This window comes from Sinocyclocheilus rhinocerous, unplaced genomic scaffold (genome assembly GCF_001515625.1).
Source record: "Sinocyclocheilus rhinocerous isolate Xijiao unplaced genomic scaffold, SAMN03320098_v1.1 scaffold564, whole genome shotgun sequence".
Lineage (NCBI taxonomy): Eukaryota > Metazoa > Chordata > Actinopteri > Cypriniformes > Cyprinidae > Sinocyclocheilus > Sinocyclocheilus rhinocerous.
The window spans coordinates 2023766-2040807 of NW_015645070.1; the positions used below are offsets into that span (position 1 = coordinate 2023766).

Sequence of the window (17042 nt, forward strand, 5' to 3'; positions counted from 1 at the left end):
AAAAATATATATATATATATATATATAAATAAATGTATTAAAAATATTATATATATATTACAATAAATTTATGTAAATATTTAATAAACTATTATATAACATTTTAATATAAAAAATAATATAAGTAATATTGTATACAGTATATATGTATTTATTTTTTCAATATTTAAATTTATTTGTAATGAATTGTATTTATTTACATAAATCTTTAAATATTAAACATATAGCAAAGTTTTGCTGAACATGGTGCAGTCAAAGGCAACAATTTAAAGAAACATACTTAGGAACTTGCATACAACTTATTGTGATTAAAAGAAAAAAAGTACAATTCAAGGTAATGTGTTTCCAACTAAACTGCCAGTGATAAACGCATAATATAAACTAAACCTGCTTTGTCATCTTCCGACATCCAGATGGTTAATCGCATTGCGTTTGCAAGCAGTTTTAAACATGGACTTTAACTGCAGCACTCCCACTGCAAATGAACTTTGACCTTATCTGATGACTTATCACTGAAAGTAAAACTTTATTACTACAATAAAACAGTCTAAACAATCTCATGCTGGACTAAAAGGGCTTTAAACCAAGACAGAATGGTTTGCTCTAGAACAATGCTTTTGCTATGTTCAGACCAGTTAATTTTTGAGTAATAAGCTTTAAGAGAAGATAACAGAAACATGACAACGAACATTAGACAATGCTCCCTCAAACATGGTCCAGTTACTGGTCCATCGCACATCAGAAATGTACAGAGCTAAAATTTCAAACCCTCTAAATATTAGCACAAACACAGAAGAAAAGATATCATACACACAGCACGCACATATAGATTTCACACATATCTCTATATATCACATTCTGTGCTTCCAAACAGAAACACAGATGGAGAAAGAGGCCATGTTTAAATCTGAAATTAAGGGGCCAAAATTTTTTATCATTACTGAATCCACATTAGGGATGGGCGATACCCCTTATTTTGTTTTCGATACGATACCGGTTTTTTTCAAGGCAGTATCGTCGATATCGATACCGATTCGATACTTCTGCACTAAACTTTTAAATTATGAAATGTATTAAATTATTAAATTACTAAGAGTAAAATGGGTAATGAAAACCACTTAATTGTACGCATTATTATTATTATTATTATTATTGTTAAATAAACAAAACCACTGGTAAATAAAGCGCACCTTAGTATCGATATTTTTTGTTTGAGTATCGATACTTTCGATACTCGCGTCAGTATCGATATATCGATACTTCGGATCGATACGCCCATCCCTAATCCACATTCACACTGCAATTCACTTTCACACAAGCAAATATTGCACAAAGACTGCATGATCACTGTGGACCAGAGGAAAGAACAAACCTGCAGATCTTCCATATATAGACTCAACAGGCTGTCAGAGTAAGACTTCAGTAATTCTGTAGGGGTTTGTGGGTCACAGCTGCACTGGCAAAACACACTACATGTACCATCTACTAGCTTCTGGGCAAAGCTTGTTTATCTGATCAGCTACATTCTGCTGAAAAACATTCATCTGACCTGCTGCAGACCTCAGATGTCTAGCACTTCAGACTGATCTCAGGAGGAGATCACTACTTAACAGGGATATTTCACCCAGAAATGAAAATGCGGTCATCATTTACTCACCCTTATTTCAATCCAAACCTCTACGATTTTCTTTCTTTTCATGTTGGGCAGAATGTTGTATGCTCTTTGCCATACATTGAAAGTGAATGGTGACCAGTGGCTTTCAAGACAAATATCTTTGCGTGAGCAACAGACAAAAGTCTTTGAATGTGCGCATATTCAGATTTTCACCAATCACCATTAGTTACAAATCGCGATGTACTATTGACTTTCTGCATTACTGATGTTAAACCTGCCATGCCACATCTTGTCATGCCATATTTATGCAAACATCAAGGAGATTTGAAAGAGAATAATGACATGGTGACATGAAATACAAATTATCCATGAATATATTTAATTTATTTACCTTGTCATTTTTAATCAAAATGTCATAACTCAATCTTCCATTGAAACATCTCTGGACTCTCTGGTGTCAGACTTCTCCAATCATTCAGTCCACTTAAACATCGCCCCTCATTACAACCCAACTGCAAGCTTGCATTCAGATCTGCCACCATCCAATCAAAAACCAATGGATTGAACCAAGTCCCCATCCTACAATTTTTAGTTTTTTGATAATCCATTTTACTCAGATGTATGTCACAGCATGAATGAAATAATCTGAGTTAACTTCTGTTACAATGCGACTTTGAATGCAAGCATGTTCCTGACACAAAGCTGTCTTATGGCTTGGGCATTTTATAAAGCTTTTTATCATTTTTGGACCTCGACAGCCCCAGGTCACCATTCTTTTCAAATGTATGGAAAAGAGCAACGTGAACATCCTGATAAGCTTCTCCTTGCGGTTCATGGAAGCAAATATACTGTACAGGTTTGGAATGACATGAGGGTGAGCAAATAATGACAGAATTATTTATCGCTTTAATCATCTCCCAGCCCTTAGCGAATAAGTTCATGTACAAACTCGCATTGCTGTGTGCTCACCTCGAGATCCTGTGGTTGCGTCTTGTGTGTGACTAAGAGAAATGGGGCAGGGCAGACTGTTTCTCGACCGGGTCACTGACTCAAGCTGAGAGGCTCTTCCCAGCAGGGATGCCGCATCCAACACCTCCCCCTCTTTTGCCTCCAGGTCCGACTTGGAGGTGGTAAGGGGTCTGGAACTTGCTGGTGCCCCCAAATGGTGGGGGTCATTAAGGCAAGCAGTAGTGCTGCTGTCCAGGCTCAAGACCCGGGCATGAGTTTTGGCGCTGCCTGTACTTGGAGTGCGTCGCGAAGCTTTGCGCTTGCCCTTCTCCTTGTCTTTCTCCCGTTCCTTTTCCTTGTCCTTCTGACCGTGGGTTTGCACACCGTTCATTTTGGCCCGTAGAGAGGGGCCACGGCGATCCTCAGGAGAGGGGCAGGAGTGGGGTGTGCTGGATGAGGAGTCTGTGCTGAGCTGGTGGGTGGAGTGTAGGCTGGAGGCACAACTAAGTTCGCTCTGATCACTAGAGTCTTCCTCTCCTTTCATGAAGACCGCAGAGCGAGGCTTTGCCATGCCACGTCCGCAAATGTATTCCCGGTGTCTGCTGGCGTCAAAACTGCTTGCTCGCTGCTTACCGTTTCGTCGCCGGCCACTACGGCTGGCGGCGGATGAGGAGGCAGCCCGGTGAATGAGATTGGCTGTTTTGGGACGCATTTCGTCTAGTTCTGCCTCCTGGTGCTGGTGGGACATACCAGCAGAGACATCTACGCTAGTCCTTGATGCCGCCTCCACAGTTCCCTCCCCCTGTTGGCCCTCTGAGTTTGCAGGTTTGGGAGCATCGCCAATGGGCAATTTGGTAGCAAGTTCGTTGGCATGGGGGTTTTTATTAGCCTCCCCCGAGGCTACATTAGAGTTACGTGGGTCGGCATGTCCCGCATTTACCTTCTCGTCCCCAGACAGCGACAGCAGGCTCTCTACGTGCGTGGAGCTTGTCTGCTCGCTGTGCAGGCTACTCAAAGTACTATTGGTATCCCGGTCCGTCCCACTGCAGTAGCTCTCAGTGGAGCCGCTACTGCGTGTACTTAAACTCCGCAAACTTTCGGCACTCCGCCCACCTTTTCTTTCCCGACCCCCCTGTACACCCTCCGACTGGTACAACCCAGATCCCCCTTCCCCTGCACACTCTCCTTCCCCTGTCTCTCGGGAAACAGACCGTGATATCCTGCGGCGTTCCTTCGGATGATATCTGTGACACTCTGTTCCTGAAGTGCTGGGAGTCCCAGAGTCCGGCTGCTCGGAGCTCTCTGTCGCCCTCTGTGACCTGGAGTTCTCCATTTCACAGACAGGATCCAGTCCTCCCCGACGGGGTGGAGGGTTCAGGCTGAACTCGGGCAGAGAAGGATCTGGAAAAGCAGATCCCGCAGAACTTGATGTGCGAGGCAATCTCCGAGGTCGAGATGACTCTTTCCGGAAAGACTGTGAGTGGGTGGAAAGATGGGCAGGAATTTCGGTGTCACAAGAGGATAGGGACTGACTAAAAGGGTGAGGGGTGGAGCCATAAAGGTCCTGAGCCAATGAGGTTGATGGCTGCATGGAGGCAAAAGAGTCATTGGAGACGAGGCAGAACATCTTTGGGTCTGACATCAAATCTAGAGGGTAAGAGAAATATAAAAAAAAAAGTGTAAGAAATTTACATCGACTTCAAGATTGAAGTCAAGATTGGCCCTATGGGCATAATGGACAATCCAGGTCTTACTGCAAACGATTTATCGGACCGTGTTATGTTATAAAAATCTAATGACTTTCTCTTCATTGTGACTTTCCTTTTCTCACTTTTAGTCAATTATAATGTGTTTACATTGGCTCAGAGCAAGAGCAGGGGAGTGGGTGCTTTCAATTCATTCCTATGGGAGTCAAGCAACACGCTTGTGTGATTGATAGCAGGATTGACAGCAGATCAGAGAAAGTGGTGAAAGAGTTGAAGAGTATAGAATTGTCAACTTCACATAAATATCAAGTGAAAATTGCAGTAAGGTGCAGGTATTGACATTTGTAACAAACATTAAAAAAATATGCAGACTGTGCAGGAGTTTCTGCTGGATTTAGTGTGTAAATCATATTGTTTATATATTGCACACTTTCCAGTTGTTATATACAAGTTAAATATTGCAGTTTAGAATTTCATTGTGAATGAAGACTTGCTGGGTTAACAATCTTTAGTTTAGGCATTCAGAAGCAAAGCTTGCATCTTTCCAAATGTAATTGTGTGCATATATAATGATTATATCAGTGGTTTACTGACAAAAATAAAAACTCATTACATACACAACCCAAAGTGGCAGTGTTGTAGTGTTTTGAGTCAGTTTCTCCGCTGCAATGTTCACGCATTGTTAGGCAGTGCAGGCCTTATAATAAAGTTAATCAATAACCAAATAGCCACTTTTCAATCATTGGATAAATGATGATCCAGCATTACAGTCCAACATTTAAAAATAAGCCCTGAGACCCCATTTCGCTCCATTTAGCTGTTTTTGAATCCAAAAACATGTTTAAACACTTAAATAAATCAGGGTCAAGTCAAAATGTAGTTATGTACATTCATAATAAACACAGTTTCTTGAGCACTAATGCAGCGTTAAGAACTGATACAGTCCTCTGCCAAAATCAGTTACAACTCCATTACCAAGAATCCATTCTGCACACTATCCAAAAACCACTGTCCATAAGGTCTTTTGATTATGTGCTTTAGAATGTCTGAGCCCAGCGTGCAGTGCTGACGTTACCTCTCTGTGTCATCTTATTATTCACAAAAGGCTTTTATACTGATCACAAACTGTAGGTTTGGAGAGACATCCATTTTCATCTTAGAGAAGTTTCAGCTCTATATTACAGGTTTTCAGCTTTTATGAAACAGTTTACAGTTGAATAAAACTGCAATCAGTAAGAATACGAGCCTAACCGACCAATTCTCTGTTCTGCTGAGGACACAAAGACGTTTTATTGCATGTATGACTCTGAGAAACTTTCCCAAACCACCAAAGTACCTTGTGAGCCAGTTTAGAAAAAAAATACATAAATTGCACATTTTCATTGCCATTAGAAAGTGAAGGGAAAACTGATTCCTGATGGTATTATCTTTGAAATCTATCCTATAAGAAAAGATTTGACATACATCAGTGTCTGTCTGGATGTTACATGGAAAAAACAACTTCAAACAGATTTAGAATAACACGAGGGTGAGTAAATAATGACAGAATTGGGTGAAAAGAGACTAATTTGCATGGCATTATTCTATAGCTGAAGTTAATTAAGATTCACACCTTGGTCTTGACTGCAACTCTGAGCCAAACTCAAACTGATGTCATCAGGAGCCTTTCCAACACCTGCCCCTGCAAACAGACAGAGAGAGAGAGACAGAGAAGGTCAAGTTTTATAACTTATTCATTAACCTAATATATCCGCCCTCTCTCTCTCGCTCTCTCTCTCTCCCGCTCACCTTTGCAACTTTATTCAAACACATCCCTGACGTGGCCTGTGCCCGCAGTACTGCAGGTCCTCTGACATATCGCTGCTGTCTGCAGAAAACCTCTTCTCTTTGATCCTAAACACTTCTATTTATAGCTACGGTAAACCTGGTTCACAACACAGTGTCCTTTGAGTTTTTAACAACTCAAAAAAAGTCATACAACTTCTAGTGAACACCCTGTAATGTTCCTGCTGCTGTCATCTTAAGACTACAGGGTTGCTATATAAATATATATATATATATATATATACACACACACACACAATCAATAATGATTGATCAAGAGACAGGAGATTCTTGACAGGCAAGACTTTTGTTTAAATGCAGGTGAGTAAATAATGACAGAATTTTCCATTTTCAACTATTCCTTTTTTTTGGTTACCAGATACTAATACTGTCAGAAGTTTAAAAACAAAATTTATGACTCACGTTTGGTTGTGACTGAGCCTCCATGGGATGTTATCTGCAGGGAGAGAGAGATGGATAAGATCAATGAAACAGCTCTGATGAGTCATTTACATGAGATCATGACGTTTGTAACTTCCCATCACTGTTACTAATTTAGCAGACTTGCACAAAAACACATCACAGTCATTTAATCACATGACATAACTAACTGACATGACTTCAGCTTGAGATTCCGCTTTATGATTTCAGGATTCAACAATCAGTTTCTGACCCAACACACAGACAGTTTGGGACAAGCAGTACAATAAGCCAGAACATAACACCCCTGAGGTTTCACCAATTAAACTGCAGCAAAAGGCAGAGATTCTGACTGAAAGGTTGCCCTCAAACAGACAAAGACTCTAAACCAGGACAGCTTCATTTAGCTAATAACACCAATAGCTAATAACACTAATATTCACAAATTTTACCACATAATCAGTGCAGTATATGCACAAAAGTTTTTAAACAAAAATAAATATATATATATATATATATATATATATACATATATATGTTCTTTCTAAATCTGTGCTAAGAAATTAAATTTTGTTCATAAAATACATGACGATTTATTGCAGAGGTGTGTGCACTATATATAAACCAATTTTAACCAAATTTGTTATTAGGACAATATAGGGAACAAATAGAATAAAAGTTATTGGTTCTTGTTCAGCAGCATATTTTATTTATTTACAAGTTAAACTTAAGAGGTAAGAAAAAATAAAGCTGCAGCCATGTCAATTACACAAAGATCAGAAATATGGTAGGCCTATATACTATAGCCTACTGGTCACACTCGTAATTTCTGTTCATATCACTTCTAAAATAAGCATATCAGCCTTGATCAGTTTAACAGTACAAGGATTGACATGAAACTGCTCTTTTAATTAAATTATTGTTATTTTTTACTTTTTCTGTAATTTAATTACTGCATTTAAAGGGGTCATATGATGCTATTTCAACTTTTCCTTTCTCTTTGGAGTCTTACAAGCTCTTGGTGCATAAAGAAGATCTGTAAAGTTGCAAAGACTAAAGTCTCAAAATTAATGTTATTTTTTTAGCAACGTCATATGACCCCTTTAAATTACAGAAATTTAGAATTTAGAAGAATATTTTACTTTAAATTAAATTACAGTAATTCATTACTTAGTAATGCATTACACCCAACTCTGGTTACAATGAACATAATACAGTTTATAATAAATGTTCTCATTGGTAATTTTAGATGTTCTGGAACATAGATTAAAAATTCAAGGTAACTATCACAGAGGTCTTTTTCATAATCAGAAAACTATTATTTCAGTCACGTCTTTATCTAATTATAAAGCAAATAATTATTATTTTTACATTAGAAATTATAATAACATTTGTAGCTTGTCCTCATCTGTTAACGTGAGTGTTGTGACTTCAAAAAACATTTTTGGCTGTGGTGGCACTGGCAAATTGCAGTGGAAATGAATTTCTGTTAACTATATAACATCTAAGGAAACGGATTAATTAATCAAATCAGGTGATAAAGTGCTTCAAAAAAAAAAACCCCCGCAATGCACACAAAAAAGCAAACACAAACACACCTGATGGTTAGAGTCCATTCCTACGTAAGAGTTCCGTGAACTGCAGTCGACCGGTGGCGTCTCCTCCCGTGCAAAATCAGACATCTCTATTCCACCCCCTGGATCCCTGCGCGCCCGCACACACACACACACACACACACACAAGGTTAGTTACCTAGCAACTCTAACACAGGAACAGCCCCAAGGGTTCAAGAGAGTTAACAATGTAATTTATGATCAAACTTGCACAGCAGCTCAGGCACCGGCAGAGAGGAGATCATTTCTAGCGTCTCTCTATCTAATGTCTGTCACCCATTAGCCAGAGATCCACCCCTCCTCCCTTCACTTTTTGGGAGATTATACTATTTTTAATATTTTTAGGAGGTTTATTTTGCTTGGCCCCCCAAAGGATAAAATGTAGCGGTGAAGGGTAATCCCACAGCTAGAAACCATCCATCTATTTCATTATTTTTGCCATTCCATTCGGTGCCGCTAGAGGCGGTTTATTTATTTCATTCAGGACGTATTTGTGGGTCTGGAAAAATTAGGAACACATGAGCTCTTCATACCAAGGGCCCGAAGCAGAGATATATTTTCTTAATTAGAGCCGTCTTACCATGTACAGACCTGGACAACCAAAAATGCCTCTCCAGATGTGTGTTTATAATCCATTTAAGAGGCTCTTAAATCTATTTCTCTTTTACATATAGATAAGAATGCAAAAACATAAGCTACGAGTTCTTTTCTAATGCATGAAAAGTTGTTGATGTCTGTAAAGAGAAAACCTTTGCTAAAATGCTTGATTCATGATTTGAGTTACTGTGTTTAATGTGTTCTGACTCGGTCAGCAATGCTTGCTCTCGTAGAAAATATGCAACCTAGCAATTATTTCACCTCTGAAAGTTTGCAGACCGTTTCAGACTCCTCTGAGTGAATGAACAAGAGCAGCAGCCTGTGTGTGTTGGTTTATAAGGCTCTATTTCAGTTCTCCTGATTCACTCACCCCTGTCCCTCCTCCCTTGTTCTCTCTCTCTCTGTGGGCGATGAATGGATCCAGCATGACAGCAGATTAGTTCTCAGAAACATCCCTACCGCTGAGCAACAGCACTGTCCCTTTAATCAAAACTTTACTGCACTGAACTAGAACCCTTCTGAGCAGAATCTTTCCTGTGAAGACCCAAAAAGATTCAAAAAATCATTACTTTCCTGAACCAAATCAGAATGTTTCTTGAGAAGACTTAAACCCTGAGATGATTCACAACGTGTCTTGGGATGATTCAGACTGTGAGACGTTTCAAAACCTAAAATGATTCAAACCCATTCCAGAGCCTTCCTAAGCTAAATCAGACCTGTTTACTGTGCAGCGACTCACTACATTTTGTTATGGCTTATAAGTAAACCATGATTCTTACCCAGGCCCGTTTGAGTCTTCCTGCCGGGTGCCGGTACCTTCACGTTGGCGCTCTGCCCCCTGGCCCCGTCCCTCGCTCCCTTTGGCCCGCAGCTCCACCACCTCCCCCTCATCCAGCGCAGTGTGCAGGCGATAATTCACTGCCTTCAGCAGCGCAAACATACCTGCTATCACCCCGCAGTAGATACCCACAATCACCATCGTGGGGGGCAAGGCCTACAGAGAAAGAGAGAGATACAGAAAGAGATATTAAATTAGTAGAAAACAAGCAGTTATTGTGGTTTTGATCTATTATACATTATTTTAGTTTTTTTTATTTTATAACACTTTTATTCAACAAAGGATGCACTGACAATAGTGTAATGAGATTAATGTTATAAAAGATATATGTATATCTTTTATTTGTATAAAATACTGTTCTTCTGTATTCATCAAAGAATCCTATAAAAAAGAAAGAAAATCCATCACAGTTTCCACAAAAATATTAAGCAGCACAACTGTTTTCAAAATAAATGATAATAATAAGAAATGTTCCTTGAGCACCAAATTAGCCTATTAGAATGATTTTGAAGTAGTGGCTGCTGAAAAATGAGCTTTCCTGACAGAAATAAATTATTAACATAGAAAACAGTTGTTTACATTAGTAAAAATATTTCACGATATTACAGCTTTTACTGTATAAAATGCAGCCTTGGTGACCATAAAAGACTTATTTCAAAAACACGAAAAACCTTACCAACCACAACTTCTGAATATTTGCGTACTGTACAATCTTTAGTTCTATTACTGATCGATCATTTTTTCCCATCAAGGAAATAAAAAAAACTGTATTTCAAATGTTGACTTTCAAGCACACCGAAGCATTGGGGGTGTGATATTGGGATATGCTCACATATGCCAGTCTATTAACATCCCTCTGTTGTATAAATATCATACACAAATATAGGACCGTGTTATACAGAGTTACAGGGTTATGAAAAGAGGCAACAATATTTCAGTCGCAACCAGAGGGCAGAAGCTAAAAACAGCCTGGCACTGAACGGACATCTGTGTCTCTAGCACAGCCACCCAACACCATAACTGCCCTAAACAGCTCTCCATATCTGACACACACCCAGTCCAATATTCATCAATATTCATTCACAAAAAACACATATATCAGCTTATTGATAGTGATTGCAGCACTACTGTGAGTCTTTACATGATATTGTTTAGCAGTGGTTGAAAGGTAACTGAGTATTTAGGCAGAACCTAGATGCATGGATCTGTGCAGGAAGTTAAAATGGACCGAGTGGCACCAGTCGCTATAGACCTGCCCTGATACTTCACCCACAGAACCAAACATGGCTTTAAAAATAATACACATCATAATACACATCATGCAAACGGGAGAATACCGTTTCATGGTGAAGAGGGATTTTTTTTTTGCTCAAGAGTCGTTATGACAAAGATGAAATCTGTCATTTTTTCCTGCATTTTCTGTAATGATTTTGGAATAAAATATGTGGAATTAGTTTACATAGGGTAAAATGTGGGAAATACAGTTGAGAGTACTACACTTTGTTGGCTGAAAGCATATTAAAAATGAGCTGATATATGTTATGAACAAAGCCACAATGGGTTGGTGGTGGGAAGGTTTTTTTTTTTACTGGCACCTAGGGTTCCAAGAAAAACCTTTAACATTTAGAAGAACACAGCAAGATATTTTAAATTCATAGCAAACAAGACATTCTTGTGGTTTTGAGCTAATAGTGTTCAAACGTTTGGGGTCAGTAAGATTCTTTTAAAAAAGGAATGGTTTTACTCAGATATTCTGGTTTCCACAACATTAGTTGTTCAGCACACCTATTTTCAACAACTGATAATAAGAAATGTTTCTTGAGCAGCAAAGCAGCATATTAGAATGATTTCTGAGGGGTCATGTGACACTGAAGACTGGAGTAATGATGCTGAAAAGTCAGCTAAACAATTATGGAACTATGAAATCTTTATATTATTATTGTAGGGGAAAAGGTTCTGCAGATTATTAAAATGAACTTTTAAGAACTATTCGTTGAAAGGTTCTTTTGGAAGCCCAAATGATTCATCTATGGCAATGCCAGTGTGTTAATATTAAAATTTCTTTCTTCTGTGTATTTTTCCTAAACAAGGGAAGTCAAACAGTTTTGGTCAACAACATTCTTCAAAATATCTTCATACAGATTCTGAAGGACATGAGGGTGAGTAAATTATGACAGAATGTTCACGTTAGGCTGAACTATCCCTTTAAAGCAGACAAGAGACTAAACACAGACCAAACCTCATGACAGCAGGTCTGAAATACCCAAATCCGCTTTAAAACCCAGTCAAAACCAAAACAAATACTCCCCAAACCAAACCAGAACAGATTGAGTGGTTTAAAACAAACAGACCGCAGAGCACCATCGCAATGCAATATCACAAAGCCGAGCATAACCAGAAAAAATACACAGCACATATATTTCCTTCACATTTGCAGGTCTGGAAATCACCGGTTTAAAATTCCCTGATATTTCTAGGTTTTCCATGACCACGGAAACACCGTAAGAGAGATGAAAAGAAATAGGGAAGAGGCATACAGCCTGTGTGTACTGGAAATAGAGAGGTGAGCTAGAAGAACAAGGATGATAGAGAGAGGGGGGATGGAGAGATGGGTAAAGAATGAGGAAAAGACAGAGAGGGGCTGATAACGACTGAAGGACGGAGACAAGAGGGAAACCGTCGGTTGCATCTCTCACCATGTAGAGCGTGAACGGGAAGCAGAGCAGCAGCAGCCACAGGTAAAGGTGAAGTGCGTTCACGAAGGTGTTCTGGTGGGGGTCGTAGTACCATCCTCCCGTCACCGACGCCCACACACCCTGCCGCAGGATCTGGAGGGTCTGCGACCCCATATTTGCCCCCTATCCCCTCTCTAGCCGTCCTCGAGCAGGAGGTACAGCGCTGGCCAGTCGAGCCCCGTCGCAGCCATCTTCTTCTCTGTGGTCCTCCAGCGCTGCGCTTCCCGTCCCATCGTGCTCTGCGCGCACCCGGCAGCTCGAGCAGAGAGTAGCGCTGCGCGACGCGCGTGCTACAGATGAGTTATTACTCTGCAGCGCCACCGCGTGGCGAACGCGTGTATCGACGAAACATCTGGTGCTATACTGATTTTTTTTTTTTTTGCAACCGGTTTACCTAAATACACTATTTAATAAATAAACCAATCCCTCTCCAGATCCACTTAGTCAGTTTGCTTGGTACACGAAAACATGTCGTGGAAATATTTTAAAAGAATCTATCGTGCCGTTATGTATTTTACTGTACGCACGGTTACTGTGCGCATCCAGGTGGAATAAATTAGGCCAGGACTGGCAGTATTTGGGTCGAACTAATTGTCACGGTTATGAATAAAGCGGAATTCTCATCTGGCTAGGAGTCTGTTTTAGAGCACTAAAACAGAGCGCTGTTTACATTCACGCAGCAGCGCAAAATATGCGCCACCCATCTGAACACAAGAGGGCGCTGCGCACTGTATCATCTCTATTTGTGACCATGGACCACAAAACCAGTCATAAGGACAAATTTTTTGAAATTGAGATGTATACATCATCCAAAAGCTGAATAAACAAGCTTTCCATTAATGTATGGTTTGTCGTGATAGGACAATATTTGGCCGAGATACAACTATTTGAATATTTGGAATCTGAGGGTGCAAAAAAATATTCTCAAAATATTGAGAAAATCGCTTTTAAAGTTGTCCAAATGAAGTTCTTAGCAATGCATATTACTAATCAAAAATTTTGTTTATATTTATATATTTACAGTAGGAAATTTACAAAATATCTTCATGGAACATGATCTTAATATCCTAATGATTTTTGGCATAAAAGAAAAATCGATAATTTTGACCCATACAGTGTATTGATGGCTATTGCTACAAATATATCCATGCTACTTATGACTGGTTTTGTGGTCTAGGGTCACATTTAAAGACCACAATCCAATCTATGTTAATCATTATGCCGTTATTGAATCACTTACAAAGGACATACCAAAACATTTTTGATCAGAAAAAGACTGTACAAGTTTTGAAAAACGGTGTATTTTTACTGTGAGTGATAGAATGGCATAATACTACACTCAGCAACACTGAAATATAGAAAATAACATTAAGATGAAATACAGACACATTTCAGTTCCCTTATTACAAAAACTATTAAATTATGAAGAAACTGCATTTATATACAATAACCGTAACAGTCCACCCTTGGTTAGCTGGTGTAGAGAAATATCCACAGAAGTCCTGCAACATCAAAGTTGTTTGTGGCTGACCAGCATGTGTGTCACTGAAGGCGTGCACGCTTCTCAGGAGGTGGTTTGTTGGGTGTAGTTTGTGGAGCTGGCCGAGGAGGGCCAGGAGGGGCTGGAGGTTTCGTCTCTCGCTCTTCTGGAGGCTTCACTGTCTCAACCGGCACTTCTGGTTCTTTCTTTACCTCCACTATGGACAGAGAGTGAGAGCTTATTCACTGAGTGCAGGATGCTTCTAATGTCTACAAAGCTTTTCTTTAGCTTTTCATTTCTTCTATATTAGTGATGAAAGCATTTAATCGGTTACATTTTCCAATGGATAGTCGGTCTTCAATCAAACCACATGTAAACAATACCATATTATGCTGCTTTTTCAAATATATGAATTACAGATGTAATTACACTCACATATTTTTAAATGCAAGTATGATGTAGAGACATGCATGTACAAAATAAATGTGTTGTCCATTCTGTATAATCCATACCATCTACAGCAAATCTGACAAATTGTAATCTGTAGCGTGTGATAAGATGAAACTGAGTCAAGTATTTGCGTACCTGGGACAGGCTTCTCTCCTGGTTTGGGCTGAAATAAACATAAAATGAGAATTTAAATAGAATATTATGCTCTAATTAAAACAACATTCGGAAACCTGTTAGAAATGTTTAGTGTATATTAGCAATACCTGATAGAAAGTTGGGGGGAATTTATTGCGCAGATCCAGTAGCAGTGTGTCAACTCTCTGCCTTTGGAACAAAGAACTCGGCTCCTCTTTCCGCTTAGATTTAGGCTTTACCCTTTCTATAAATAACACATACACAACACTATTTTAGCACTTCTGGTACAGTTGTACTTCCTGCTGCTGTGTGTGTGTTCTCACCTCTCTCCTCCTGGTCTTTAAAGTGCCACCAGTACCCTTTGGACGGGTGGTACCTGCAGAAAGACATCGCCTCATCAAACGCAGACTGAATACCATGAACCGCTGAGAGCTAGGACACATCAAAACAAACAAAATTTAATGTTCAGAGAAATAAAAGAGTTAGAGAGATTATTATTCTAGGGTTATAAACGCACCACTCTGGAACTGATGACTGATCCCAGGTCAGGCGCTTGATACACCACTCCAGCTATGATATAGTAGTCAGCAAGAGGGATCACTGGGAAGGGAAACACATACATGTTTTTTTTCTGCAAAGAAATTTAATGTCAGCATGTTGAATGTAAAGTCAACAATGTCAGCATGTTGAATGTAAAGTCAGCAAAAAGCAGGAAAAGAGCAGCAAGGGAAACCGAGCATACAAAAAGATTTTAAAGTTATTTTTTCTGCAAAGAAATTTAATGTCAGCATGTTGAATGTAAAGTCAGCAAAAAGGACCCCATTTATTGTGATAAAGAACATTCCTGGTCTTTCAGAATTCAAAAAATAGTATTGTAAAAATACTACTACTACTACTAATAATAATAATAATTATAATATGTAATAATTAAATGTAACAACCTCTGAAACAACTTCTGTCACCTAAAATTATCTTGCAATTCAATCTCTCAATTTAAATGAACAGAGTAACTGCAGAACAAGGGGGACAAAGATGTAACGTGTAAAAACTTGTTGCATTAGTGATTAGTAGAAGCTATTAATCTATTAAATGTTCAAACTGACTAAGGCATTACTTTTGTAATACCACTTCACTGTAAAATAAATGCTAATGAAAAAATTATGTAAATTCAAAGCAAAATGATTATTGTTTTTATAGTAAAATATCTTTAGGCAACCTGAGTGTTTTAACGCCAGTATGCAAATTGCATAGACAGTCTTTAAGCAAAACACATATAGACAACAACATCCTATGTTTAAAATGTTTTGAAATTGTCCTTTTTGTCATTCTGGTGCACTTTGAGAGCAAAATTAAGAGCTGGAACCTTTACAGTGTCCATCTTAAACAGAACAAAAAATATATACATTGATTTGTACCAGGACTTTAAAAAGGACTCTAAATTCTTTAGTATTAGTGAGTGTCTCAGTCCACATTACATTGACACTGATGATTTAGAGAGATAAACCAGATAAATATAATACATTTAGTATTATTATTATCATAATCATCAACCCTAACAACAACATGTACTGTTTAAATGGCTTTGAAACTGTACCAAACATTGTTATTTGTGATAAGTATAATTTTAAACTATACTTGACCTGGATTGCAAGTCTGTCAACACTGCAACTGATACAAAAAAAGCATCATCTGAAAACACAGTGCAGGCACCAAACTAAAAATATTCTCAAATTACCATATTAAAAGCAAAAACGGCAACACAGACAGCAGAATCTGAACAGCAGTGGAGAAACTCACCTTGTGTTGGTGACTGTCTCTGCTGTTTTCTGATGATGTACAGAATCGGCTCCTGAGCATGAAGCAAAATATATTCCACACCCACCATCTGACTACACACATAGAAAACACAATTAGACACAAACAACACAGCTCCACCTATTTTAATTGAATAGTTAACAAAACAATCAGTAGTGGCAGTAAAATAAATACACATTCATGTATAATACATGTATAACAAAATATACCTGACATGCCTAAGAGTATATTATGTATAACACGGTTTTAATGGCATAGTGCAGTGCTTACTTGAGGTGATCCAGGGTTAATCTCTGCATTTTGACCACCTCGTTGTTGCAGGTGCGATCATAGAAGGGGTTGCTCCTCTCGGAGAAATACTCCAGTACATTGCTGGGGTTCAGGATGGGCACCCAGCCACTGTCCACCCACGAGATGCCCAGCAAATTATCTGACAAACACAAAACAAAAAATCATATTCGAATGCGAATATTTCCGTCAAGGAAAAAAAAAAAACACTAAAATATATCGTAGACATTTCAGATAATACTGCGCGCCTTCAACAACAACAAACCATAGTGACAATGCTAAAGAGCAAAGTGATTATATTGGCCGGACAAAGCCAGCATTCTGTTAAACTATTTTATATTTCTTATACAGCATTTCAACGTGATGGCAAATGGGATTTGCTAGGAATAAAGCTGTCAAAGAAAATAAACTATCTGCTAATTAATTCGCGAAACCAACAAACTACCTCTTAAATCCAGCGACGCCATCTTCACACGCTGACGCAGGCTGATGACACAATAACTGTCGACGCTCTATGACGCTTCCCTTTTAATTACTCCATGTAGTAGTCAAAAGCAACCCTTAAAAAGACCACAAAG

At 38.8% G+C, this 17042-nt stretch overlaps 2 protein-coding genes across 3 annotated transcripts in view; both read right to left on the reverse strand.

Annotated features, from left to right (window-relative positions):
* Positions 1–12537, reverse strand: part of LOC107705362 (pecanex-like protein 1) — a 32163-nt gene extending 19626 nt beyond the window's left edge. Inside the window, exons 1-6 of the mRNA XM_016508620.1 lie at positions 12258–12537; positions 9503–9717; positions 8112–8217; positions 6517–6550; positions 5882–5950; positions 2585–4210 (exon numbers count right to left, since the gene is read on the reverse strand). Of these exons, the coding sequence (XP_016364106.1) occupies positions 2585–4210; positions 5882–5950; positions 6517–6550; positions 8112–8217; positions 9503–9717; positions 12258–12410 (2203 nt within the window). The 5' untranslated portion in view covers positions 12411–12537. The remainder of the gene's footprint in view (positions 1–2584; positions 4211–5881; positions 5951–6516; positions 6551–8111; positions 8218–9502; positions 9718–12257) is intronic.
* Positions 12538–13570: 1033 nt separating this feature from the next.
* On the reverse strand, positions 13571–16975 carry med6 (mediator complex subunit 6). Of its 2 annotated transcripts, none has more exons than XM_016508638.1 (8): positions 16910–16975; positions 16447–16606; positions 16159–16250; positions 14879–14961; positions 14685–14793; positions 14490–14605; positions 14362–14389; positions 13571–13993 (listed from the first exon to the last, which is right to left on the reverse strand). In XM_016508638.1, exons 1-8 carry the CDS (start codon positions 16929–16931, stop codon positions 13839–13841), a joined length of 765 nt encoding a protein of 254 aa, XP_016364124.1. In that variant the 5' UTR covers positions 16932–16975; the 3' UTR covers positions 13571–13838. The 2 variants fall into 2 exon arrangements, with proteins under 2 accessions (XP_016364124.1, XP_016364125.1); XM_016508639.1 differs by lacking the exon at positions 13571–13993 and adding an exon at positions 14001–14077.
* Between the last annotated feature and the right edge of the window lie 67 nt (positions 16976–17042).

Coding starts and splice junctions, on each gene's coding strand:
- med6 (XM_016508638.1), bottom strand. CDS start 16,931: ATGGCGTCGCTGGATTTAAGAG. Junction 14,962..16,158: donor GAGACAGTCACCAACACAAG/GTGAGTTTCTCC, acceptor TTCCCTTCCCAG/TGATCCCTCTTGCTGACTAC. Junction 14,794..14,878: donor CAGTCATCAGTTCCAGAGTG/GTGCGTTTATAA, acceptor GATGTGTCCTAG/CTCTCAGCGGTTCATGGTAT.